The 27,655-nt window shown below is 40.7% G+C and overlaps 1 protein-coding gene across 1 annotated transcript in view; it reads right to left on the bottom strand.

Annotated features, from left to right (window-relative positions):
• LOC145396960 (putative glutamate receptor) overlaps window positions 1–27,655 on the bottom strand; it is a 180,146-nt gene that overhangs the window by 112,062 nt on the left and 40,429 nt on the right. The window contains exon 8 of the mRNA XM_080270193.1: window positions 10,983–11,127. Coding sequence (XP_080126319.1) covers window positions 10,983–11,127 — 145 coding nt within the window. The remainder of the gene's footprint in view (window positions 1–10,982; window positions 11,128–27,655) is intronic.

Genomic DNA, 27,655 nt, shown 5'->3' with positions numbered 1-27,655 from the left:
CCCCTCCATGTCTCGGCGATTGGAGGTGGCTCTTGCTAGGCTTTGCACTGGGCACTCTCGGCTTACACATAGGTTCCTCATGAGTGGTGAGACTCAACCGCACTGTAATAATTGCCTTCTTCCCCTTACTGTCCGCCACTTCCTGCTCGAGTGTCAAAAATTTGGGGGACCTACGTCAGAGATTCCTCCATAGGCATAGAGGGGGAGATGGTGCCTACTGTCTCTCCTTGATGCTTGGTGGAGCCACTAGTGATCTTAATGATGTTTTTAGTTTTCTTCAGGAGGCGGGCCTCCTTCCACTTTTATAAGTAATATATATTATATTAACTATTCATTTATTATTTCCAGTGTTCTGTTTCTAATAACATGTATTATCTTTATTTTGGATATGCACTTTTAATTTGCTGTGTCTTTTAGCTTGTTGTCCGGCGGCATATGACCCTCGCAGTTGCCCCGCCAGATTTTAATACAATCAATCAGTCAACTACCTCGCCTCCTCCCTCCTTCAGATTCGTTCAGATATACCTTTTCCACCACTCTGTTGTTATCCATTCTCTCCACATGACCATACCATCTCAGTACACTCTCTTCAGCTCTGGTGTCCAGACTTCCTCGCTCTGCACCTTTCATGAATCACATTATGTTGTATCCTATTCACTCTCTGTACTCCACATACATTCCCCAGACGTCTCATCTCCACTGCTCCCACTCTTGACTTTTCGTTTTCATGTCACACCATAGTCTCACACTCGTATGTTAAAGTTGGCAATAACACTCCTTCGTGTAAGCCTCCTGCTGCTGCAGCACTCAGGCCTCTGTTTCTTATCGAGGCCATCATAACACCAGCTACTTTCCTTCCTTTTGTCACTCTAATTTCCATTTCTTTTGCACATTTTTCTCTCTTTTCTGTTACTAAACCCAGTTATTCTCAAACCTCTGTTTCTTATCGAGGCCATCATAGCACCAGCTATTTTCCTTCCTTTTGTCACTTTAATTTCCATTTCTTTTGCACATTTTCCTTTCTTTTCTGTCACTAATCCCAGTTATTTGAACCTCGCCAGTTCCAGCCTCTCTCCATTCACTGTAACATCACATTGGAAGTCACCTTCTCTCTCGATTACTGTCATTTTAGTCTACAGTTACAGTACTTTCAAGGCTCAACGCTCACAGACATCAGCAAAACCTACACTGGTCTACCAAGTTCTTGACCGGTATTTGGAAGTAGCACTGCACTACACACACACACACACACACACACACACACACACACACACACACACACACACACACACACTTTATGAAATAGGAGTCCAGAAGTACATCCCAAAGCACAAAGAAGCAGAAAAGAAAAGAAAGAAATGGTTCAATACAGAATGTAAAAAAGAAAAAGAAAAAAAGAGATTTATTGTGGAATAGATACAGAAGACACAATAGTGAAAGGCCATATAATAATTACAAACAGGCAAGAAATGATTATACAAGAATAAGGAGGGATGCCCAAAAACAGTTTGAGGAGGAAATCATAAATAAAAGCAGTGATCAACCGAAGCAATTTTACAGCTACATCAGAAGCAAAACCAAAGTAAAAGATAAAATACAATCCATTACGGATGAGGGAATCACTGGTCGTTCTATAGCTGCTGTTGTAGACGGCCATTGTTCATCTCCTAGATCTATCAAAAGTGTTCCTCAGGGCTCTGCCCTATCACCAACTCTCTTCCTTTTATTCATCAATGACCTTCTAAGCTGTACATCTAACCCTATCCACTCATATGCTGATGACTCCTCCCTTCACCTTTCCATTCGGTTCCCGCAACGCCCATCTCAACAGTTACTTCAGCAGACAAGGGATGAGGCTATGGCACACCTAATGTCTGACTTGGCTCATATCTCTGACTGGGGTAAAAATAATTTGGTCGTTTGTAATGCATCTAAGACTCAGTTCTTACACCTATCAACCCGACAAAATCTTCCACTGGTATAACCACTAATATTTAATAATATTCAGCTAATCCTGCATCATCCTTGAATATGCTTGGGGTTTCATTTACTCGTGACTTCTTGGAAAGATCATATTACATCTCTTGTAAAATCTGCTTCCAAGAGATTGGGTGTGCTAAGCCGACTCCGTTCCTTCTTTACCCCTGCACAATTGGTGCCTCTATACAGAGGTTTTATCCGCCCCTGTGTGGAGTGCAACTCTCATGTGTGGGGAGGCTCCCCACATACAGCTCTTCTCAATAGGGTGGAGTCAAAGGCTTTTCGTCTCATTAACTCTCCTCCTCTTACTGACTCCCTTCAACCTCTGTCTCTTCGATGCCCTATTGCATCTTCATCTCTTTTCTATCGTTACTTTAATGGTCTCTGCTCCTCTGAACTGTCTGCATGCATCCCTCCACCTCTACGACGGGCACGTAGCACCCGTCTAGCAGCAAACTGTCATCCCTTTTCTGTCCAACTCTCTAATGCAGGAGTTAACCGTTACTCCCAGTCCTTCATTTCTGCAACAGGTCAACTCTGGAACTGTCACCCTCTGTCTGTATTTCTTACTGCCTATGATCTCCAGTCTTTCAAAAGCAGTGTGTCCAGGCTTCTCGAAATGATCGGATCTTGAATTTGGCTCTCTATTGTATTCCGTTTTTCTCTTGGAGGGAACAGTTATTGCGGGCTCATGGCCTTTGGTTCCTTCTTCCTAGTATAAAAAAAAAAAAAGAGAAGGATATTTGTGAACCACTAAACAAGATATTCCAATCAGTTTTTAGACAGGAAAAAATTTTTGAGAGGGATTATGTGGAACATGCATGCCCACACATACTACAAGATACACAAAAATCAGAAAAATTAATACACGAGGAGCTAAGTAAATTAGACAAAGGAAAAGCAAATGGTCCTGATGAAATTTAATGTTGGGGACTACGTGAATGTGCAAAGGAGTTAAGTAAACCATTATTATTAATTTTCAAGAAATCCTTGAGTCAAGGTAAACTACCTGATATTTGGAAGAAAGCAAACATTGGTCCCTTATTCAAGAAAGGGAATAGACAAAATCCACTCAACTACCGACCAGTATCACTAACCAGTGTTGTAAGCAAGGTATTAGAAAAGCTTATAAGAAAAGCTTGGGTAAATCATCTAGAAGAACAAAATATGATAACAGAAAGACAGTTTGGTTTCAGAAAAGGAAAATCATGTGTTACTAATCTTTTGAGCTACTACGACAGAGTAACAGACACATTACAGGTAAGAGAAGGATGGGTGGACAGTATCTATTTAGATTTCAAGAAAGCATTTGAAACAGTACCACACCAAAGACTTTTATGGAAACTGTACCATCAAGGAGGAATTCGATGCTTATTGTATTGTTGAATGCAAGATTTTCTCATAAAAAGAGAAATGAGAACAGTACTAATGGGAAATTACTCACCATGGAAAGAAGTGACTAGTGGAGTACCACAGGGCTCAGTGCTGGCACCAGTCATGTTTTTAGTGTATATAATTGATATAGACAATAACACTGGAAATGAAAGCTATCTAATTATGTTTGCAGATGATGCAAATATACAAAGGAGAATTACTAACACAGACTCTTGTAAAACGCTACAAGAAGAATTAAATAAACTTCATGAATGGAGTAATACATGGCAAATGGAATTCAGTGTGGACAAGTGTCATGTAATCAAGTTTGGTAAAAGTGGAAAAAGACCTGATTGGGATTATACGTTAGGAAATAAATCCCTACACACATCAGAAAGAGAGTAGGACCTAGGTGTGATTATCAATAACAGACTATCTCCGGCTGACCACATCAGTGAGAAGGTACGGAACATGTATACACTGCTTCAAATATAAGAAAAGCATTCACATACATGAATGAAGAAATGCTAAGAAAGATAATAACATCATTTATCAGACCAACCATGGAGTATGCATCAGGAGTCTGGAGTCCTCATCTCAAAAAACACATACGCAAGATTGAAAAAGTTCAAAAGGCCGCTAAAAGATGGGTACCAAGCTTAAGGGATCTAAGCTACGAAGATAGACTAAATAAACTAAATCTACCAACACTAGAGAAGAGAAGGAAAAGAGGTGACATGATTATGCTATAAAAATGCATATCAGGGAAGGAGAAAATAGACATAAATGATTACTTCACCTATGGGAAACCATCAGCAAGAGGACACTGCAAAAAACTGCATAAGAAGAGAGGTGATAAAGACGTAAGGAAATTTAGTTTCCCAAATAGAGGAATTGATCAGTGGAATGCACTACCGAATGAAATAGTGTGTGCTAACACAATTCTCAATTTTAAGGACATGTACGATAAATATGGTTTAAGACACGGGACAGTACGAGCTTGACTTACTCCTGTAAAGATACAATTAGGTAAGGTAAGAACACACCCACACGCATATAGGCCTATATATATATAATCATCCTGACCTTCCCTAGGGCAGTTGAGGAGTAGCAACGTCCAGAAGGACCAAATTTGCCCAATCCAATGGGCCACGCTTCCATTCACTTATCATTCAAAGCCCCCGGATTCATGGCAGTTGTTTATATATATTGTTACATAGCCTATGATTTCATCATCCTTTGTCTAATTTTAACGCACAGTTGCTGCATGTTTGATCACGAGCGTGTTCTGCCTCAGTCCCCCCCTTCTACCGTTATAGTAGAGTAAGTCGTCCTTTCTGTTATTCAGTGCGGGATTGTCGACCGTTTGTCCCCATCGCTTCATTTGCGCGTCCTTATTACAAGTTGTATCAAGCTCTGCTGGCTCCTATATAATGAGCTCAGTCTCTGCATCATGGCCACTTAGATCTGCTCCTCATTTTGTTCACATCTCTGTCCTCCCCTGTACAGATATTATTATTGTGAGTGCTCAAGAAATCTCCAACCATCTAGCAGCTGTGTGTAATTTGAGTATTGCTGTTATTGCATTTTTTCTTGTACTGTATAGCATAAGTTTAATTTGTAGGCCTAGTGAAGTTTTTGTAATTCATGTAGGGTTCTTTATGTCAGTCGTTTTTGATAATAGTTTGTATCTGTAATTATTTATCTGGCATTCACTGAGTATTATCTGGTATCTCATTTTATCAGGGCTGACTTAGATAAATTTATTCTTGCTAATTTCGTGTTAATAGAGGCTATTGCAGTTAACCATATATTTAACCTGTTTTTGCCATTACATTATCCTTATGAGTCCTGAATGTTTTATTGTCAGTTTGAGCATTAAACTTTGACTTGTAATTTTACCTAACTCTTTGTTTTGAACCTGGAACTTTACGGGACAGTAGTGATTTTTAGTATTCTCACTTAAAGTGTACATTATCTTTCTCTGTTCCGTAACATAAATTTGGCGACCTCATATCAGGATATTCAGGATATTATCATAAGGATATTGTTTGATATTTTGTGACTGTGATATATTCATGATGGCTACTATTTCTACACTTGATGAAGCCAAAGATTTTTTGTCAAATGTGCAAACAGTGTTGGATATAGAAAACAGAACAAAGAATGAACTTAAGCTTGTTGCTCAACAATTGGGAATTGCTGTTCGCTCTCATCATTCTAAAGATCAAATTGTTGACATGATTAATGAAAGCTTGTTTAATGTAACTCCTCCAAATGAGCAAACGCAGATTGAATTAGCTAAGTTACAGCTAGCCCTGCAGGAGGCCCGTGCTAAGGAGGCTGAGTTTCACGCACAAGTTGAACTTGCTAGGATTCAGGCAGACCATGAGCATCGCATGAAACAATGTGGAACTGGATCATCTAGCTCTGATGATTTTGATGTGGCTAAAAATGTTAAACTTGCCCCTCCTTTTAATGAATCTGATTTAACAAAGTATTTTCAGTTGTTTGAGAGGGTAGCTACAGGTTTTAATTGGCCTAAGGAGTATTGGCCAGTACTCCTTCAAACTGTTCTCACCGGTAAAGCTCAAGTAACTTATGCATCTTTGCCTCAGGATCAGTCTGATAATTATGATGTAGTTAAGAGCTTGATTCTTAAGGCCTATGAGCTTGTTCCTGAAGCTTATAGAGTAAAATTTAGGACAACTTACAAGCAAGATAAGCAATCCCATGTTGAGTATGCAAAAATCAAAGAAGATCTGTTAGAGCAGTGGTTAAATTCTAAGAATGTGGATTCTGATTTTGGTAAATTTAAGCAGATGATTTTGCTGGAGGATTTCGAAAGGTGTATTTATAAAGATGTAAGCCTATATCTTGATGAGAAAAGAATAGATAATTTGTCTGATGCTGCAGTTTTAGCTGATGAGTATGTTCTCACTCACAAGAGATATTCTAGAGAAAAAGGGAAAGCTGAGAGTAAGTACGTTGCCTCTACTCAGAGTACAGGTAACAAGAAAGAGAATAAGGATGATGTTTCTCAGGAAGTAAATACCAGCTTCACCTCTAGATTTCAGAAAAGTAAATGTACTTATTGTAGTAAGCTTGGTCATACTACGGAGAGATGTTTCAGGAGACAGCGTGATGTGAACAAAAAGGAGTCTTTAAATATTCAGTCAATTGGTCTAGTGTCCACTCTTGAGAGTTCCCAGAATTCTTTAACTGAGTTAACTGAACCTGCTTTGAGGGGTAACTTAAATTCTCATGATGGAGCTCCTCTTTTGAGCAGTAACGTGGGTGACACTCTCAAGAGTTCATGTGCTAATTTCCTGTCTGATGGTTTTGTCAGTCCTCTGGACAGTAATGACAGGAAATCAGTTAAAATATATCGTGATACAGGTGCTTGCCAATCCCTTATGCTGACCAGTGTTCTAGGCTCTAATGTTAATTCCTCTGATGAAACTGTAATCTTACAAGGTGTAGGGAATAATTACTTCTCTGTCCCTCTGTGCAGAGTGAATTTAGAGTCTGGTTTTGTTAATGGTTCCGTTATGGTTGGGTTGGTTGAGACACTCCCAATGTCAGGTGTAACTTTCTTACTTGGAAATGATATTGGTGGAAGTCAAGTGTGTCCAGCTCCTCAGTTGTCTAGTGAGCCAGTGGCTGCGTCCCAGGATTGTGATGTCCCTGATGTGTTCCCTGCATGTGCTGTCACTAGGGCTAAGTCTAAAGTTACTGGTGATTTAGAGGATAATGATGATGATGATGTTATCCTAGCTGACACTTTTCTTGCTAATTTGGACCACTCACCAGATGAGGCAGTACCCCGTAGTGTTGATAATTTGTCTCGTCAAGAGTTGGTTGAGTTGCAGGTTGCTGACCCTGAGTTGAAAGGTCTAGCTAACTCTGCTTGCAGTGAGGAAGAGTCAGCTGGTGCTTCTACTTGTTATTATGTAAAGTCAGGAGTACTTATGAGGAAGTGGAGACCCCCAACAGCATCAGCCGACTGTGAATGGGAGGTTGTACATCAAGTTGTCATCCCTCGTGTTTGTAGGCAGGATATCATTAGAGTGGCTCATGATTCCAGTTTGGCAGGACACCTTGGAGTGAGGAAGACTGTGGCACGCATTTTGAAACACTTCTACTGGCCAGGTATCTTCAGGGATGTTTCCTGGTATTGTAAGTCTTGTCACACCTGTCAAGTTGTGGGGAAGTGTAATCAGACCGAAAAGGTTGCACCTCTAGTTCCCATTCCTCCTTTTGAGGCGCCTTTCACCCGTGTGTTGGTGGATATTGTGGGCCCTCTTCCTAAGACTTCTTCAGGATTTTCTTATGTGTTGACCATGATTGATATGGCTACTCGTTATCCTGAAGCCATTCCACTTAGAAATATCTCAGCAAAGAACGTGGTTAAGGAAATGCTAGGGTTCTTCACAAAGTTTGGTCTGCCCAAGGAGGTACAGTCAGACCGAGGAAGTAATTTCATATCAAATGTTTTCAAGCAGTCTCTGAAAGAGTTGGGCATCACCCAGATCACGTCTTCAGCTTACCATCCCCAGACCCAAGGAGCGTTGGAGAGATATCATCTAACACTCAAATCGATGCTCAAGAAATACTGTTTGGAACATCAGAAAGACTGGGATAAAGGTCTTCCATTCGTTGTGTTTGCTGCAAGAGAATCTCCAAATGAATCACTGGGCTTCTCACCTTTTGAACTACTGTTTGGCCATGAAGTAAGAGGACCCCTTAAGCTACTCAAGGAATGCTGGCTGTCGGAGGAAGATGACGTCAACCTGCTGGAGTATGTGATGAAGTTCAAAGAACGGCTGTCCACTGCTTTACAGCTGGCGAGAGAGAATTTAGGAGCTGCTCAGGAGAAGATGAAGACTTGGTATGATAAGAAGTCCAGGTTACGCCACTTTCAGCCAGGAGATCAGGTTTTGATTCTGCTACCAGTTCATGGGCAACCTCTTCAAGCCAAGTTTAGTGGTCCTTATTTCGTGGAGAAGAAACTCAGTGATGTCAACTATGTCATCGCCACACCAGATCGTAGAAAGAACAAGCAACTACGTCACATCAACATGCTAAAGTTATATCACAGGCGGGACGAAAATAATCCAGTCTGCACTGTAGCTGTTCCACCCGAGTCTGCAAGTGAAGCTCTCCCATGCAGTATGAGCCTGAGTGATAGTTTGGGGAAGAATCCTGATATCATGAATGATCTCCAGACTAAGCTTTCTCATCTACCTCCCAAGGAAAGGCAGGAGTTTTCGGCATTACTGCAGGAGTACCCGCAAGTGTTCCGTGCTACTCCAGGAAGAACCACTGTGTTGATGCATGATGTCGATGTTGAAGACGCAAAGCCAATTAAATTGCCTCCTTACCGTGTGAACCCAGTGAAAGTTCCTCTCATCCAGAAGGAGCTTGGCTACCTGTTGGACCACAAGATGATTGAGCCCTGTCAGAGCGAGTGGAGTTCTCCTGTCACTCTAGTCCCTAAGCCAGGTGGGTCACAGAGGCTTTGCATCGACTACAGACGTGTTAATCAGATAACCAAAACAGACACTTACCCTCTCCCTCGTGTGGAAGATTGCATAGACAAGATCGGAAAGGCTAGGTACATAAGTAAGTTTGATTTGTTAAAGGGATACTGGCAAGTACCTATGACTGAACGTGCTAGGGAGATCTCATGTTTTGTAACACTAGGAAAGGCTTTTGCATGTTCTGTAATGCCGTATGGTATGAAGAATGCACCAGCCACATTTCAGAAGCTCATGAATGTTGTAACAGAGGGTTTGGCAGGGTGTGTTGTTTATATTGATGATGTATTAATCTTCAGTGACAACTGGAAAGATCACCTATGCCATGTCAGTAAATTTCTTGACCGTTTAGTTCATGCTAATCTTGTAGCTAATTTATCAAAGTGTGAGTTTGGTCAAGCTAAAGTTCAGTACCTTGGGTATGTAATTGGTGATGGACATGTTGCACCACCAGGAGCTAAGGTTCAGGTTATAAGTGATCTTCCCAGACCTAAAAGTAGGAAAGAGCTACAAAGATTTTTGGGAATGGTAGGTTATTACAGGAGATTTGTTCTTAACTTTTCTATTCTTGTATCACCACTTACAGACCTACTGAAAAAGGGAGTTAAATTTGTCTGGACCGATAACTGTGAATCCTCTTTCAACAAACTTAAAGCTATTCTATTAAGTCAGCCAGTGCTCGCTACTCCAAATTTTGCTAAGCCTTTTAAGATGGCTGTTGATGCAAGTGATACTGGAGCTGGGGCTGTTTTGCTGCAAGAGGATGATCAGGGTATTGAACATCCTGTATCTTATTACAGTAAGAAGTTCACTCCACCTCAAAAGAACTACTCAACTATTGAGAAAGAGCTTTTGGCCTTGATTTTGGGTTTACAGCATTTTTCATTTTATTTGTGTTCTGGTTTTGACCCCATAGTCATTTATACCGATCATAACCCACTGAAATTCCTTAGTAAGTTTAAAGATAAAAATCAGAGATTGACAAGATGGAGTCTACTTCTTCAGGAGTATTCATTAGACATACAACATGTCAAGGGGAAAGAAAATGTTATTGCAGATTGCTTATCTAGACTTTAGACAGATTGTTTTAGAGTAATAAGAAATTTCCTTTGTAAATTTCTTTTTCTTTGTGGGGAGGTGTTACATAGCCTATGATTTCATCATCCTTTGTCTAATTTTAACGCACAGTTGCTGCATGTTTGATCACGAGCGTGTTCTGCCTCAGTCCCCCCTTCTACCGTTATAGTAGAGTAAGTCGTCCTTTCTGTTATTCAGTGCGGGATTGTCGACCGTTTGTCCCCATCGCTTCATTTGCGCGTCCTTATTACAAGTTGTATCAAGCTCTGCTGGCTCCTATATAATGAGCTCAGTCTCTGCATCATGGCCACTTAGATCTGCTCCTCATTTTGTTCACATCTCTGTCCTCCCCTGTACAGATATTATTATTGTGAGTGCTCAAGAAATCTCCAACCATCTAGCAGCTGTGTGTAATTTGAGTATTGCTGTTATTGCATTTTTTCTTGTACTGTATAGCATAAGTTTAATTTGTAGGCCTAGTGAAGTTTTTGTAATTCATGTAGGGTTCTTTATGTCAGTCGTTTTTGATAATAGTTTGTATCTGTAATTATTTATCTGGCATTCACTGAGTATTATCTGGTATCTCATTTTATCAGGGCTGACTTAGATAAATTTATTCTTGCTAATTTCGTGTTAATAGAGGCTATTGCAGTTAACCATATATTTAACCTGTTTTTGCCATTACATTATCCTTATGAGTCCTGAATGTTTTATTGTCAGTTTGAGCATTAAACTTTGACTTGTAATTTTACCTAACTCTTTGTTTTGAACCTGGAACTTTACGGGACAGTAGTGATTTTTAGTATTCTCACTTAAAGTGTACATTATCTTTCTCTGTTCCGTAACAATATATATATATAATATATATATATATATATATATATATATATATATATATATATATATGTGTGTGTGTGTGTGTGTGTGTGTGTGTGTGTGTAAAATTCTTCTCTATATACAGAGGAAGAAAACACATGCTCACAAAAAAAAAATAAATTAAAAAAAACTAACCTGGTGGTACTTCCTTGAAGTTCAGGGTAAAGTTGCCAGCAGAGGCAAGAGCTCTGACTACCTCTACATCACGCCCAAAAACATATGAGTCCCCGTTCTCCTTTCGCTGGAAAAATACTGCTGGAGGGAAGCTGAAAGTCGCCACCTGAATCAGTCCACATCAATTAAATACCGTTACTATATTGGAACACCGATAAATAACACCAATTTCGTATTCTAATGTAACACCTTTTGCCTCTCACAGTTCGTCATGAAGTGCAACTGAAGTGATTCTTAATACAGCAGTTACTTAAGAAATATATTGAAATGAGTGAGCTAAAAGATTTCAAATCTGCTGATGTTGTTGGTTACCAGATGCTGGAGACTAGATGCTCAAAGATTTATCAGTTAACCTACATTATACACTATCTATATATATACCTAGACTACTTCCCCCAAGGAAAGGGAGGTAGCCGAGACAGGACGACACACTCCCTATTTTCTCATCCATTCAAACACATTCATTCGCATCTTAGCCCCAAAGGGGAGAACGGACAGATCCTCACTGCACCACACCGCACAAGTGTCAACTGCGCAATGCAATCAGTGACATCCGCAGCAGGGCCCGACAGCAGAACTGGTTTACCCCTGCCACATCATAACAGACCCATCTCCTTACCCGCACCTGACCTGACTAGCTGATCAGACCAAATGCAGGAGGATATCCCCTCAGGGCTGCGTCATCACTTATTCATTCACAATTTCTCTTCATTTATTTCTGTCACGCACAGCCACTCTTCCTTGCTCAACAGACATCCCTCTCGCATTCAGCGCTCTCTTCACACTGTCCATCCATCCTTTTCCTGGTCTTCCTCTCAGCCTTACACCTCTCACATCAGGTCTAGTTATCTTTTTCACCAATTGCTCATTATCCATTCTCTCCATATGCACAAACCATCGCAACACCCTCTGCTCAACTCTACCAGCCATCTCCCGAACAACTCCATTTCTCCTTCGCACTTCATCCATATGTGTCACTCCACACTTACTTCTCAGACACCTCATCTCCATTACATTCAAACTTTTCCTCTCTGCTACACCCATATTCCATGTTTCAGCCCCATATAACGCAGTCGGTACCACAACACCCTCATACAGCCTTCTCTTTACATCCATTCTAAGCGAACGACATCTAAACATTTTTTTCATTCCTCCCAGCACCTTTCCTACTTCATTTATTCTAAACTTCACTTCTGCATTTATTTTTCCATCCACAGCAACATGTGACCCTAGATATTTAAAACACTCTACCTCCTCAAGCAACTCACCATTCAAAACTATATTCATTCCCCTACCATCTACTAACCTCGTACACTTCATCACTTTACTCTTATTCTCATTTACTTTCAATTTCCTCCTTTCACACACCCTTTCAAACTCCTCTACCAACTGTCTCAATCTCTCCTCTGAATCAGGTACCAGTGCAGTATCATGTGCAAACAGCAGCTGCTTCAGATTCCACTCTCCACCATCAACATTCACCAGACTCAGACCTCCACCTAAAACTCTTGCATTCACCTCCCTTACAACACCATCCATGTAAATATTAAACAACCAAGGCGACATGACACATCCCTGTCGCAGCCCCACTCTCACGGGAAACCAATCACTCACAGCATTTCCCACTCTTACACACGCTTTACTATTTACATAATAACTTTTCATCCCTTTTAGTAACCTACCATCAAGTCCATACAATCTTAAAACAGTCCACAAAACCTCCCTATCAATCCTATCATAAGCTTTCTCTAAATCCATAAATGCCCAAAACACATCCTTGCCTTTCGCTAAATACTTTTCACACACTTGTCTCACAGCAAACACCTGATCCACGCATCCCCTCCCTCTCCTAAAGCCACACTGCTTATCACCAATCACTTCCTCTGTACCCTCTCTAACTCTCATAATTAACACTCTACCATACACCTTACCTACAACACTCAACAGACTTATACCCCTAAAGCTAGTACATTCATACTTATCACCCTTGCATTTATACAACGAGACCACACAAGCACTTGCCAAGTCAATTGGCACCATACCTTTCACAAAGCACACATTCAACAATCTTATTAACTAGTCAACAATAGTCACTCCACCACCCTTCAGGCATTCCACAGCATACCCATCCATACCTGCAGCTTTCCCTGTTTTCATCCTCTTTACTGCCTTCTCTACTTCCTCCTTCGTGATCAAACAATCATTCAACTCTCCCAACACATTTATTCCTTGAACCCTTCCATCTGCCACAATCTCTGCCACCCTTTCCTCCTCTACATTTAATAATCTTTCAAAATACTCTTCCCATCTCTTCCTTACTGCATCCATCTCAATTAACATCCTTCCATCCTCTGCTTTTACTCGTTCTTCTTTCCCAGACTCTCCCTTTTGCACCCTTTTCACCTCCTTCCAAAACATTTTCTTATTCTGTTGAAAATTCTCTGTCAGCCGCCTACCCCACCTCTCATCTGCTGCCACTTTAGCATCACGCACAGCCCTTCTCGCCCTATTCCTCTTTTCCTTATACCTTTCATATGACATCTCATCCTTCCTCTGCAGCCACACTTCATATGTACATCTCTTCTCAGCCACAGCCATACTTACTTCCTCGCACCACCATTCACTTCCTTTTCTTACACCGCCACCCACACGTCTCACACCACACACCTCTTCTGCATGCCCCACCACAACACTCTTAAACAACTGCCATTCCTCCTCCACACTGCCATTTTCCCGATCTTTCACTGCGTTCCACTCATCTTTCAATTTCTCCTGATACTCTGTCTCTCTTTGATCCAACTCACTCACTTTCAAAACCTCCCTGCCACACCTAACCCTCCTAGCTCTCACCCATCTCTTACCTACTCTTAACTTTCCCTCCACCAGGTAGTGGTCAGACATACTTCCACCCTCCCCTCTCAGAACTCTCACATCCAACAATCTTCCTATTACATTTCTAGACACAACCACATAGTCCATCAAAGCTCTATCAACAACCCTTCTAGTCTCCTGTCTCACCCATGTATACTTATAAATATCTTTCTTCTCAAATAATCACCGTAGCCTCACTAGGGTGAATGATTAACATATGAGTAAGAATGACTACTTCCGAGGTACAGATTTCGTCCTCTAGACGATTATTTGATGATTCTGAATTCCTGAAGGTAATGGTTCGATGTTTAGACAACAAATGTGGAACTAGGTTGACAGTAACGTAACTCAGTTATGTTGTCATCATAGAAGTGCCTGAGAAACCACTTGGAAGGATGATTGAGTAATTGCCTGAAACTAAGATGAAGTTTTGGGAAACATTTAGTAGGGGTATGCAGCCCAGCCCAGGGAAGTACTATCGCCAAGGTAACGGGAGACTCAATGAATAGCCTGGATTCCATTTTCTCTCCTAGGCCTTGGTAGCTGGTTACACATCTTTTTGCCTCACACATCAGAGGGCATCAGGCTACCCTTCTAACACAGCACACACATTTACAGCATATCACATTGCCTTAAACCTGCTATCCTCTCTCCATAAATCATCAGTCTTGTTATTGCATATCATGCATATTACACAATGCATCTCTGCCTCCCCCCCCCCCATAAAAAGAACCATGGCTGCTGTTATACTGGGAATTAGTGTGGTGGTTTCTCAGATGACCACCACCAGCAGGGCTGGGTCATCTGCACAGGGCCCTCCCGGTCGTAATCAAGCGACTGTGCCTCTTTCAGTGCTGCGGCACCCCTAAACTATTCATCAATGCAGTAAAATTTTCTTCTGCATTATTGGGGGACTTCACTTCAACATCAACTCTGTTCACAATTTCCTCCAGTTTGAATCCCCAGATCTATTATTATTGACAGAGCCTCAAGTAAGCTCCACCTCTTGCTTAGCTAGATTTAATTTTCCTGGTTATATCTTGATTCAAAATTTCGGACCCAGAGAAGGCGTATGTTGCCTTGCTAAATAAGAAATTGCCCTGGTGGAGATTACTAAATTTAAATTTCCTTATTTCGACTATTCAATATAGAAATTAAATTATTTTGGTAAAATTAAGTATTTATGTTGTGTTTATTGTTCGTCTAATGCCCCTCCAGAACAGAGTTTATTTTATTCTCTGTCTTCACAACTAAGTGTCCTCAACATAAATACTGCATACGAAATCACCATCCTGGGTGATTTTAATACCATAATGATGAACGGCTTACTTATTCAGCCAGAACTGATGACTCTGGTCTTGAATGCGAGCTATTTGCAGACACATTTAATCTCACCCAGTTAGTCAATTAACCTATCCGTGTACCAGACAACCCCAACCAAACTCCCCACCTGTTGGACTTGTTCCTAACATCCAATTCAGATAATTATAATGTCGACGGGAAGTCCCCCATCGGATCCTCGGATCATATTCTGATACAAGCCACCAGTTCAACACCTACCAAACCTTCCTGTGTGAACCGGTCGTGGTGACTAAGTGGCACTACGACAGGGCAGATTGGGAGGGTCTGCAAATTACTTTTTCTCTCAATATGCAAACTCCACATTGGGCCACATACAGAATTTCAATAAAATTGGCATGGAAACACTCATTCTCCACCATAGTTACAGAGAAAGATGTAATTCACCTAAATGGTTTGACCACAATTGTGCTAGAGTAACAGAACATAAAACAATAGTCTATAACACATATACAAGGACCAAAACTAAAGAAGCCAATAGCTATTAAAGAAATTTTAAAAACCATGCCAAAACTATTATCAATCTTTCTAAATCAAACATTCTCCTTAGAGAAGCTAACAAACTACAAAACAACCCAAATGATAACAAAATATTCTGGCCTACCCTTCATTCATTCAAATAACTTCACTACCATCTCTTCTATTCCACCGTTAATATCCCCCAATGGAAAATTAAATCTAGTAAATGACCCACGTGGAGAAGCCAACCTTGTTGATATTTTTTCAACAAACTCAACCCTAAATACAGGAAATCACCATATTCCTGTATTTGATTTTGATTCCCCTCAAATACACACTTTCAAGATTCACACAAGATATGTACAAGCTGCAGTACAGAATCTTTTAGCTCCTGGTCCAGATGAAATTCCTTCAATAGTACTTAAAAATTGCTCTCCCATGTTGGCTCCTGTACTGACAAAATTTTTCCCCTTATGTATCTGTACCTCAAGTTTTCCAGCCTCTTGGAAAGAAGCAAATATCCATCCTGTTCCTATAAAGGGAGGCCACTTCTGATCCATCAAAGTATAGACCAATCGCTATAATTTCCATTCTCGGTAAAATTTTTGGGACACTGTTAAAAAAACACATAGTCAAGCACCTTGAAATCAATAAATTAATCATTGATCAGCAGTATGGATTTAGACATGAACATTCAACTGTAGACATTCTTTGCCTTTTTACCCATTAAATTAACAAAACAATAGACCAACATGGTGAAACACACGCAGTAGTACTTGATATTTCAAAAGCATTTGACAATGTCACCAGGCCCTATTGTTTAAGATGACATATTATGGCCTAGCATCACTGGTTCCTCTACTTTCTTCTTACCTTCATAACAGAAAAATGCGGGTCATGGTAGATGAAATTTATTCCCAGTTTCATTCCATAAATGTTGGTGTACCTCAGGGATCAGTGTTGGCTCCAACCCTGTATCACATTCATATACATGACCTCCTATCTGTCACTCACAACCCGGTACACTCTTATGCTGATGACTCAACACTTCATAGTTCTTTCACGTTTAGCACCTTCTTTACACAATCTGATATTATAAATTCCCCCAAAATACAGCAATTTCCCTGAACCAGGCTTTTTTTTAAATTAATCAATGGGGACATATAAATCTGGTCTCATTTAATGCTCAGAAAACTAAATACATTAATTGCTCCAACAGAAAGAATCCCTCAGACTCCCACATAATTATAAATGATGTCAGTATTCCCATATCCACTACAATTGATATCCTAGGTGTCACACTAAACACCAACCTAACCTGGACAGCTTATGTTAAATATTTTGCTAAAAGTGCTTCTAAAAAATTGAGACTTTTGTGCAGAGTTCGTGAATTCTTTACTGACGAGCAGATGGCCACAATATACAAAAGCCATGTGTGTTCTGAGATCGAATACTGTTCGCCACCGTGGAGTGGATGTGGAGCAGTTGCATTGAGGCAATTGGACAAAATTCAAAACAAAATAAAGCCATTACGTTAATCAATAATCCTGCCATTACACAAGACCTTCCTCCATTATTGGTACATAGAGATGTTGCATCCTGAGCATTATTATACCGATTTTTTTAACGTAAGTGCTCTGACAAACTAGCTTCAATTGTGCCTCCCCTTCACATTTTCTCCTGAAATACTCAGGCAACCGGGAGCACCCATAAACCAACACACTCTCGCCCACAATGCAGAACCTCTGCTTATCAAAATCCATTTATCCCCAGAACTACTACTCTCTGGAATTCACTTCCTGGGAGTTGCTTCCCACAGACATTTAATCCACTTTTATTAAAATTCAGTTGCTATAAATATTTCATGAATGGAGAATGTCTTAAGGCAAATGGACTTTTTTTTTTCTTTGTTTTTCCTTCTTCCATTCATTATCTCTTTTAAATACCATGAAAAAAGAAAAGTGGCCCAAAAAATGAGGACCACTACACAGATATTTGTGTTCAAGCTGTTTTTCATTCCCCATTTTCTAAGTACGTTACTATTGGTGCTCTATACAACAAAGGTAATTAATCCACCACATCCCGTTGACATACATATAAGTCCAAACGATTTCTCACAGTGGCTGGGAGAAGGAGGGAGGTGAGAAGACAGGAAGATTTCAGTAGGATAGAAGTTGTGGAAGCAATGAAAAAAGTTAAATCGGGGAAAGCCCCAGGAATTGATGGAGTGTGTGGTGAAATGCTGAAGCATGGAGGAGAGATAGTAGTAGAATGGATGTGGAAAATGTGCAGATTGGCCTGGGAGGAAGGTAGAGTCCTGGAGGATTGGAAGTCAGGTATAATTATTCCCTTGTACAAAGGAAAAGGGGAAAAAGAAGTGTGTGGTAATCATAGGGGCATTTGTCTTCTTAGTATAATAGGAAAAGTGTATGGTACGATACTTATTGACAGAGTTAGAGAAAGAACAGAGAAATTAGTTGGAGAAGAACAGGGAGGCTTTAGGAAGAGAAGAGGTTGTGTAGATCAGATATTCATTCTTAGATCTTTAGTGGAAAAGTTTCTAGAGAAGGGAAAGAAGTTGTAAGCGGCTTTCATGGATTTGGAGAAAGCATATGACAGGGTGGATAGACAAGGATTGTGGAAAGTGTTAAGAATATATGGAGTAGATGGGAAGTTGTTGAATGCTGTGAAGGGTATGTACGATGGTGCGAAGGCTGCAGTGCGTGTGGATGGTGAACTAAGTGAATTTTTCTCTTTGAAAATTGGGTTGAAATAGGGATGTGTCATGTCTTCATGGTTGTTCAATCTGTACATGGATGGGGTAATAAAAGAGGTACAAGGTAGGGTAGTGGATGTTGGAGTGGCCCTGGTGAGAGAGGATAGTGTTTGGAAACTCCCTGTACTGTTGTTTGCAGATGATACTGTGTTGTTGAGTGAAGACGAAGGGGAGCTGCAAGGCTTGGTGGATGAGTTTGGGAGAGTGTGTAAGAAACGGAATCTAAAGGTGAATGCAGGGAAGAGTAAAGTGATGGTCTTTGAGAGTGGTGAAGTCAGTGAATGTACAGCGAGGTTGGATGGTGAGGAATTGGAAAATGTAAGTACGTTTAAGTACTTGGGTAGTGTGATGAGTAAGGATGGAGGTTTGGAAGGTGAAGTGCTTGAAAGGGTACAGCAGGGAAGAAAGGTTGCTGCTTCTTTGAAAGCAGTGATAAGAAACAGGGAAGTGAGCATGGAAGTGAAAAAGTTACTACATGACAATATAGTGATACCAACTCTATCGTACAGAAGTGAAGCTTGTGCGTTGTTGGAAGGACACAAGTCAAGAGTGAGAGCAGTGGAAATGAGTTATTTAAAAGGAGCCTGTGGAGTCACATGGAGAGACAGGCTGATGAATGAGGATATAAAGGAGCATTGTGGTGTGGATGTGGATGTGATAGGAAGCGTTATGAGGAACACACTGACGTGGTCTGGCCATGTGGAGAGGATGGAGGGTGAAAGACTGATGAAGAAAGTGTATGTGAGTGAGGTGGAGGGGGGAAAAGGGAGGGGGAGGCCGAGGATGAGATGGAGGGATGGGGTGGAGAGGTATATGAGAGAGGGGGGTGTGAGTTGGGAGCAGGGCAGTGAAATGGCGGGGGACAGGGCGACGTGGAGGCGATTTGTTTGTGGCCACCCCAAACGGGATTGAGGCATCTGGCAATAGATAGATAGATAGATAGACTCCCACTGACGTATATAAATATGCCGCAATTGTAAGTTCTGTCATTTGCACATTTTTCAAATTTTGCTTGTGATTTTTGGTACATATACATGGGACACCTTCCTCTACCCAAGGCCTGGCATGGATAATGCCTTACCCCGCATGAAGTTCCCCATCCCCTGCACACCATTGTCTCGGCAATTCACCTGTTACCAATGACCTGGCCAGTAAAGCCATGTTGCACCACTGTACGAAATTCAAGGCCAGAGTGATCCCCCAGTCGTTGACAATGTGGAGGACAAAGTTTACATAGTGTCAGAGGAAGAAACAGTCAGAAATGATGATCAGATAAAGTCACCAATAAAGGTGCAGTATGTTGATGTGTTTGGTGAGTGAAACAACACTTATATCGCCTATATTACTGTGCAAAAACCAATATACTCTTCTACTATATATAAATATGTACTGTACCAAGTAAATAACTAAATAGCTATTATGTAACCTTGCTGAAGTCCTAGAAGGAAGCAGATGACTTTCGGATCCCCACAAATGCTCCATTGACGTGTTTTGTAGGCAGTAACGGTCAACAGAGTACTCATAGTTTCATAACTTTCATTCATTCCACGGGCATGCACAACCGGAACAGAAGGAAGCTCATTTCCATTATGGAGAAAGAATGCCTTCAATGCATTCATCCCAGAATCTATGAACAACAGTCATTTTCCATTTTGATAACGACGAGACTTACAAAGGTGTTGCATTAACGATGCAATATCATAACAGTAACAAATCGTGTCAACCATCTTGAAGTACACTGAGAGCTTTATTGTAGGCTATATGATGGAAAGTGGTGGTACAAACTCCACCTAGTAGCACGTTCCATTGCTTGAGTTGAGATCCAAGGAAATCATTTTTCTGCTTGGGGAGTTAAGATCTCATAAGTTCATGCAACTCTACCTGACTGACGAGTTGTGGCTCCTTGTTCTCTAAACCCTCTTGAAAGTCGGCATCCATGCAACACTCCTCCTCACTAGGTTCTGATTCAATTGTGGTACTTAATGGAGGATTTGGAATTGAAAACTCAAGGCCATGGGGTGCTTGCCTTAGAGAAGGTACATAAAGATACCTGATCTTGGACCGAGTTTTCACTGAATTCCCTTTGGTGTTAGTGAGGCAAGAGTAGCAGTCAGGACAGTGATAATTAGTTTCACGCCAAAGCATTGGTACGGTGAAAGGCATACCTGATAGCCGTTTCATGTGGTTTACACCCTGCTTGCATCCAATAGGGATGCCCACTTCTTGTCTTGATTACCATCAAGACAACTGAGGTAATGTTTATAACCATTTTTAATATTCCTTGTAACTCGTCTTTTCAGGCCTTCAGGTGTAAAGAACCCGCAGATGTAGCAGAAAAGTCTGATGCATTCATACAGTTGCGGTGCTTCACTGCTTGCCAACACAGATCAAGGCACTGTAACAGTAAAGCCGAAATGCAATAATAACAAATATAAGTTTACCATTGCATACATTGTTGTTGTCAAAAAATAAAAAAATCATCTGCTTAAAAGTGGGAAAATTTTACCCGACTTTCCGCTGTGGCTGATTTTTGAGTTGCTAAATATCTTGTGGTTCAGGTACATAACTGAAGCTGACATAACCGCCACAGTTACTAGCTGAATGCAACTTTACAAGGTATATCTATCTTTATGACTGTAGTCGAGTCGGATTTTCCAACACACGAGCAGATTTTCCTATAGTATATTGGTTCTCGAAAACTGGACGTGCTGAGGAAAATTGGAAATCATAATCGAATTTTTGAGGTTCATGTTGCTTAGAATCACCAAAAAATGTACTAGAACCATTACGCTTATAAAATTTTGTTGACCAGTGTAATAATAATAATAATAATAATAATAATTACAAGAAGAAGAAAAAAAACACCTTTTTTATTACAGAAATTGTTGATATCAGTAATGGAAAGGATGCTTCTGATAAGCATTAAGAAGGATACTGATATTTGGTCGGTGGTTGGTGTGTATTAATCGTAAATCACCATGCTCTTCAAGGTTCAGTCTCTTACTCTATTTTGTTAGAAGTTCATTTGCATGGTCAGAACCAGCTTGAACCATGTAAAAACTTGGGAATGCAAGTAAATATAGCTCAACCACTGCACAAAGCTGGGGGGTATTTAGCAACAGTATTTACATTGCTCCAGTAGTCACTGAGGTTTTTACTTCTAAACAAGGCTTTTGCTTCGAGGTCCATGGTCATGTCTAAAAGATCTTCCTGTAATTGAAAGTCAATGTCTGCATTTTCATTTCTAAATCAAAAGGTGTAAAAATCCAGTCAGGCACAAGCATTTTTGCCGGGTCCACAAGTGTACCTAAAGTCCTCCTTTAATTTGTCAAGGTGTGGTGTGCATATCAACAGATCACAGTCTGAGGTGTTTTCATTTTCTTCCAGTTGCCGTAGGTTTGAAAAATCCTGAAAATTTCTACATACCAATGAAGCTTTGAAAAAGGCCTGTTTTAGCATGGAAACCTAATAGAATTCTTCTGGTCTGAATAATTGCAACATCTTTACCCTTCAGACGTATCTGTACTTCATTAATTTTTGAATATAGGTTTGGCAAACAGAAAAGAGAATTCTCACACTTGTTAACCCTTCACATAGTGATGGGTTTACAGTACATATGTTAGTAACTGCACAGCTGAGTTGTATCAGTTTACAAATCTTTACAAACTATCACCGCTAGTCAGCCATCTTACCTCAGTGTGGAAAAATAATGGAGTGTTTTCCAAGCTAGTATTCCACTAGATGGCTCCACGATTAGGACAAAAACGTTCCCCACACAGTGTAAAAATTACAGTTTTCTTTGTTAAATATCTACACTATTGTGTGAAACTGTGAATCAATGTAATGTCATATACCATAATTTAAATAATACAAATAGAACACGTATATATGACGTAGTGTGAATGGTTTATATTTATCATAAACGGAAATTAAAATATCATTGATGGCATGTGATGGCAACGTACCCTTTCAGTGGTCCTATATTATTCAATTGCTGCCACTTTTAGTGCAAGTTAGGTTCTTAATACATTGTTTGTTGAGACTGTAAGTTACACCTAGTGGGTATCTTGACCATTCAGTCTCTATGTGGGCAAAAATTTAATGTTGAGTAAATACTGGGACTCAAGATTCTGCTCACTTCCCTTCACCCATGCGCACCACAAGACAGTCCCGTGTTTTTTTCACGAGATTTGTTTTCAAAACAAACACATGAGGACATAATGCTTTAAATAATACAGATTAGACTACTTGAAGTCTGGTCAGGGTAGCTGAAGTAAGGTACTGTAATTGCTTTGGAGGGTCTGAGGGTTATACAGCTCAGTGGGGGCAGCAGGGGACTGTCTTGTGGTGTGCATGCTTGAAGGCAGTGAGCATTATGTTGAGCCCCAGTATTTACTTAACATTAAATTCCTGCCCACACAGAGACTGCATGAGTCAAAATACCCACTTGACGTAATTTACAATCTGGACAAACAATGTATTAAGAACTAACTTGCACTAAATGTAGCAGAAATTAAATAATATAAGGCCACTGAAAGGGCGGGTTGCCATCACATGCCATCAATGATATTTTAATTTCCGTTTATGATAAATAAAAACAATTTATGCTACTTGTATGTACGTGTTCTATTTGTATTATATATATTATGATATATAATATTACTGTGACTCACAGTTTCACACGACAGTATAGCCACAAAGAAAATATGCTTTTTAAACAGCACAGGGAATGTGTTTGTCCTAATTGTGGAGCCATCTAGCGGAATACTAGGCTTTTCACAAGCACCCCACTGGTTCATTTTCATCATTCTTTTCGTATTGCAAACAATCCTGAGTTCAGTGGATGTGCTTTGATTTCACTAATTATTCTGATACACACAAAAGGCTTCATTCCTTTCGCCAATGAGTTTCTTGGCTACAAGATGGTGTCTGTGTCATACTCAATGGACAGTACGAACATTAGCTACATTTTCCCTAAGTGACAAATCTTCTGAATCGGCCGATCATTACTGGTTCACCATCAGTATATTATAGCTGTTGGGTATACAGTGCATCTCCAAATACTCCTCCAAACACTGGAAAATTGTCTTACCTTTTGCATCAGCTTTAAGACACTAGGCAAAAAAAAAAAAAAAAAAAAATCAACAATGCAATTTTGACTTGGACTGTAATACTGCACATAGGCCATAAGAAAGTTTGAACTGGTGGAAGTTGATTCACCGAGCTGGAGGGAAAACTTGGAATGCTGAAGCTCAGATGTCAAAATTAAATTTATAAATCATCGGCCATCTCATCAATTCATCGCTGCACAGTACTGACACTTAATGACAGACATTTTTGGACAGGCTGAGAGTCTTTTTTCATAACAGTTTCAATCACCTGTTTAACTGGTGGAATTATGGTCTGCTCTCCAACTACAGTAGAACCTTGATTATCCGCGAGCCAATCAACCGGAATTGGCACTGAACCGGACAGTTCAAAGAAAAATTCTTAAATCGATCAACCGGGGAAATTCCGGGACCTATCCAGCATATCAAATTCACCGCGCAACCATCCCGCCCGAATGTTTTCATTCCTTTCGCCGCTAAAATGCATCACCGCAGTTCCCGCCATTGTTTTGAGGGTTAACAGTATAAACACCACAACACACCACTGTTTTATAGCAATTTTCCGTACTATTTGGTGGAATATCAGCTCTGTCTGACCAGGAAATCATCGACAGTGTTCTTTTGCCTGAAAAGAAAAATATGGAAGAGGTGGATTCAAGCGATGAGGAAGAGGAGGAAGGAGTATGTTCGTCTTGTGGAAACATGGTGATGAATCATTTTGAAAGATCATCCGATTCCTGGAGAGAAATCCAGCCTACACAGCTAATGAACTGCTTCATTTCGTAGCCATTATGACTTCCAAAATCGCCGTCATGTAGCAATCAGTCAGACATCAGGGACTTCACTAGGGGTAAACATGCAAAAACAACAAATATTTCATCGTACCCTCCTGTTCATGTGTGGGGTTCCCAGATAGTGATGCAGCAAGTACTCCAGCAAAGATGGCTGCTCCACCAGTCTCTCCCATCAGGCCGTTCAACCCCCAGCCAGCCTATCCACTCGCTTCGATAAGCCTGCATCACCCACAACTCATCCTCCCCCACCCAGTCCTCCCTCTGAATCTGAATCTCATGTGGATAATGTGATGGTGATGAGTGATGATGATGACTCATCATGTACAGTAAATACAGTAAAAAAAAAAAAAAAAAAAAAAAGGAAAATTAAAACAAAGACAAAAATAATGTACAGCTGGCCGCACTCCCGCGAGGGCCACAGTGTTGTCAACGCTGGCCAAGATATTGACTTTGAAACACTAGTAGAGAGATGCGTTCGAAGCATCCACAGCCAGTAAGAGAGAGTCGTACAGAGAGAGTTTGGGGGGAAGGAAGGGGGTTTGAGGCGAGTGGAGGGATACCTATGCACGAGAGGTGAGGGATGACGTCTGAAACAGATGAGTGGAAGGCTGGAAGCTATATATAATAAAAATCTACAATACCTGGTAACAAATCATATATATTTTAATACCTTTATTGTCAAGTTATTACCGCTGTGAAAAGTGGCACAGTTAATGCTTGGAAACCATAAAGCATAATGCTACTGAATATAGCAAATGTGAATCCTTAATACTGCATGCGGTAATTGCTGACACCCCTAGCACACACCTCCGTATCCTCCTTATCAAGCGTTTCCTAACACCCGACAACAAACACCGCATTTAGGGATGCTGTATCACTCTTTTACCTTACTATTTTTTCTACATTCTGATTAATGATACTAAACGCTAAATGCTATAGTCAGATTTTGCTATGTAAAAATTTACATAGTACGAGATAGGCAAAGAGGCACGGACACGATGGCAACAGATGGTTGTTTGTAAAAATGAAATTATGGACGTCTTGACCAATGAGGCTTTAAACAATTTGTGATCTCTCTCTCTCTCTCTCTCTCTCTCTCTCTCTCTCTCTCTCTCTCTCTCGCTCTCGCGCTCTCTCTCTCTCGCTCTCGCTCTCGCTCTCTCTCTCTCTCTCTCTCGCTCTCTATCTATCTATCTATATATATATATATATATATATATATATATATATTTAATCTGCTATCATGTGAAGGTCGATGGGAGCCCTAATAACTCCACGATGCGAGGACGCAACGATGCGATTTTAAACTGCTTGTTAGGTAACGCTAGATATGGGCGATGTTGATATGTGCCAGTGGTGTCAGCAGCTGCCACATTCCGGATGAAGTTACTTACATTTGTTACATGTGATTAATAAACAGCATTCTGATTCATTATTTTCAGGCAGTTTTTGTCTGTATTTTACAGCGTCCATTGCTTGGAAACGACAATAAAATAAAATACGATTAAAGTCTACAATTATGAATCTTGATCGGTTGTCTTCGTTTTGCAGTATAATATTTAAAGTTGATCTTTTTACTTTTCATGATGGCAAAAGTAACAACGAAAAAAAAAAAAAAAAATTATGAATATTACACTTTTCTGTCGCCTCAACAATCGTCATATCTCGCCTCTCGTGTACAGGCACCCACCTACCCACCTCAAACCCGCTCCCTCCCTCAGTCCTGTGAATGCTTCGATCAGAGCTCACTACTAATGATTCGCGGTTACTATCTCGGCCAGCGTTGCCAACACTAAGGTGGCCCTCGCGGGAGAGCAACCAACTGTACGTAGCATAGCTGAAGGATACAATAGTGGTTAACATTTAATTTTTACAGTATTAGCTCAGTAAACATAATTTTATTATACATTATACAGTTGTATTAGACATTTAGTAAAATTATTATAGTAGAGGTTGAGTGGCTTTTGGGTAGCTTGGGAGGTGGATTACTGATGATGGGGAATCGTCCAGGTTGCGAATTGTCCTGACTGGGAATCATCCATGTTTTGAAGGGGAATAAGTCTGACGGCGAATTGTCTCAGATCCGTCTTACACCGTACACTATAGAAGTAGCGTGACTTGCATATACAGTACCACATACATAATTATTTATGTAATAATACATAAAAATAGTGTAACGTGTGTATGTATAGCATCTATCTATTCTCTATCTATTGCCAGACGCCTCAATCCCGTTTGGGGTGGCCACAAACAAATCGCCTCCAAGTCGCCCTGTCCCCCGCCATTTCACTGCCCTGCTCCCAACTCACACCCCCCTCTCTCATATACCTCTCCACCCCATCCCTCCATCTCATCCTCGGCCTCCCCCTCCCTCTTCCCCCCTCCACCTCACTCACATACACTCTCTTCGTCAGTCTTTCACCCTCCATCCTCTCCACATGGCCAAACCACCTCAGTGTGTTCCTCATAACGCTTCCTATCACATCCACATCCACACCACAACGCTCCTTTACATCCTCATTCGTCAGCCTGTCTCTCCACGTGACTCCACAGGCTCCTCTTAAATAACTCATTTCCACTGCTCTCACTCTTGACTTGTGTCCTTCCAACAATGTCCAAGCTTCACTTCCGTACGTTAGAGTCGGTATCACAATACTGTCATGTAGTAACTTTTTCACTTCCATGCTCACTTCCCTTTTTCTTATCACTGCTTTCAAGGAACCAGCAACCCTTCTTCCCTGCTGCACCCTTTCAAGCACTTCACCCCCCAAACCTCCATCCTTACTCATCACACTACCCAAATACTTAAACGTACTCACATTTTCCAATTTCTCACCATCCAACCTCGCTGTACATTCACTAACTTCACCTCTCTCAAAGACCATCACTTTACTCTTCCCTACATTCACCTTTAGGTTCCGTTTCTTACACACTCTCTCAAACTCATCCACCAAGCCTTGCAGCTCCCCTTCGTCTTCACTCAACAACACAGTATCATCTGCAAACAACAGTACAGGGAGTTTCCAAACACTATCCTCTCTCACCAGGGCCACTCCAACATCCACTACCCTACCTTGTACCTCTTTTATTACCCCATCCATGTACAGATTGAACAACCATGGAGACATGACACATCCCTGTTTCAAACCAACTTTCAAAGAGAAAAATTCACTTAGTTCACCAACCACACGCACTGCAGCCTTCGCACCATCGTACATACTCTTCACAGCATTCAACAACTTCCCATCTACTCCATATATTCATAAC

Source organism: Coenobita brevimanus, chromosome 40, assembly GCF_032717465.1.
Source record: "Coenobita brevimanus isolate Jiangsu-jjx chromosome 40, ASM3271746v2, whole genome shotgun sequence".
Taxonomy (NCBI): Eukaryota; Metazoa; Arthropoda; class Malacostraca; order Decapoda; family Coenobitidae; genus Coenobita; species Coenobita brevimanus.
This window is presented reverse-complemented; position numbering and strand designations above follow the sequence as displayed.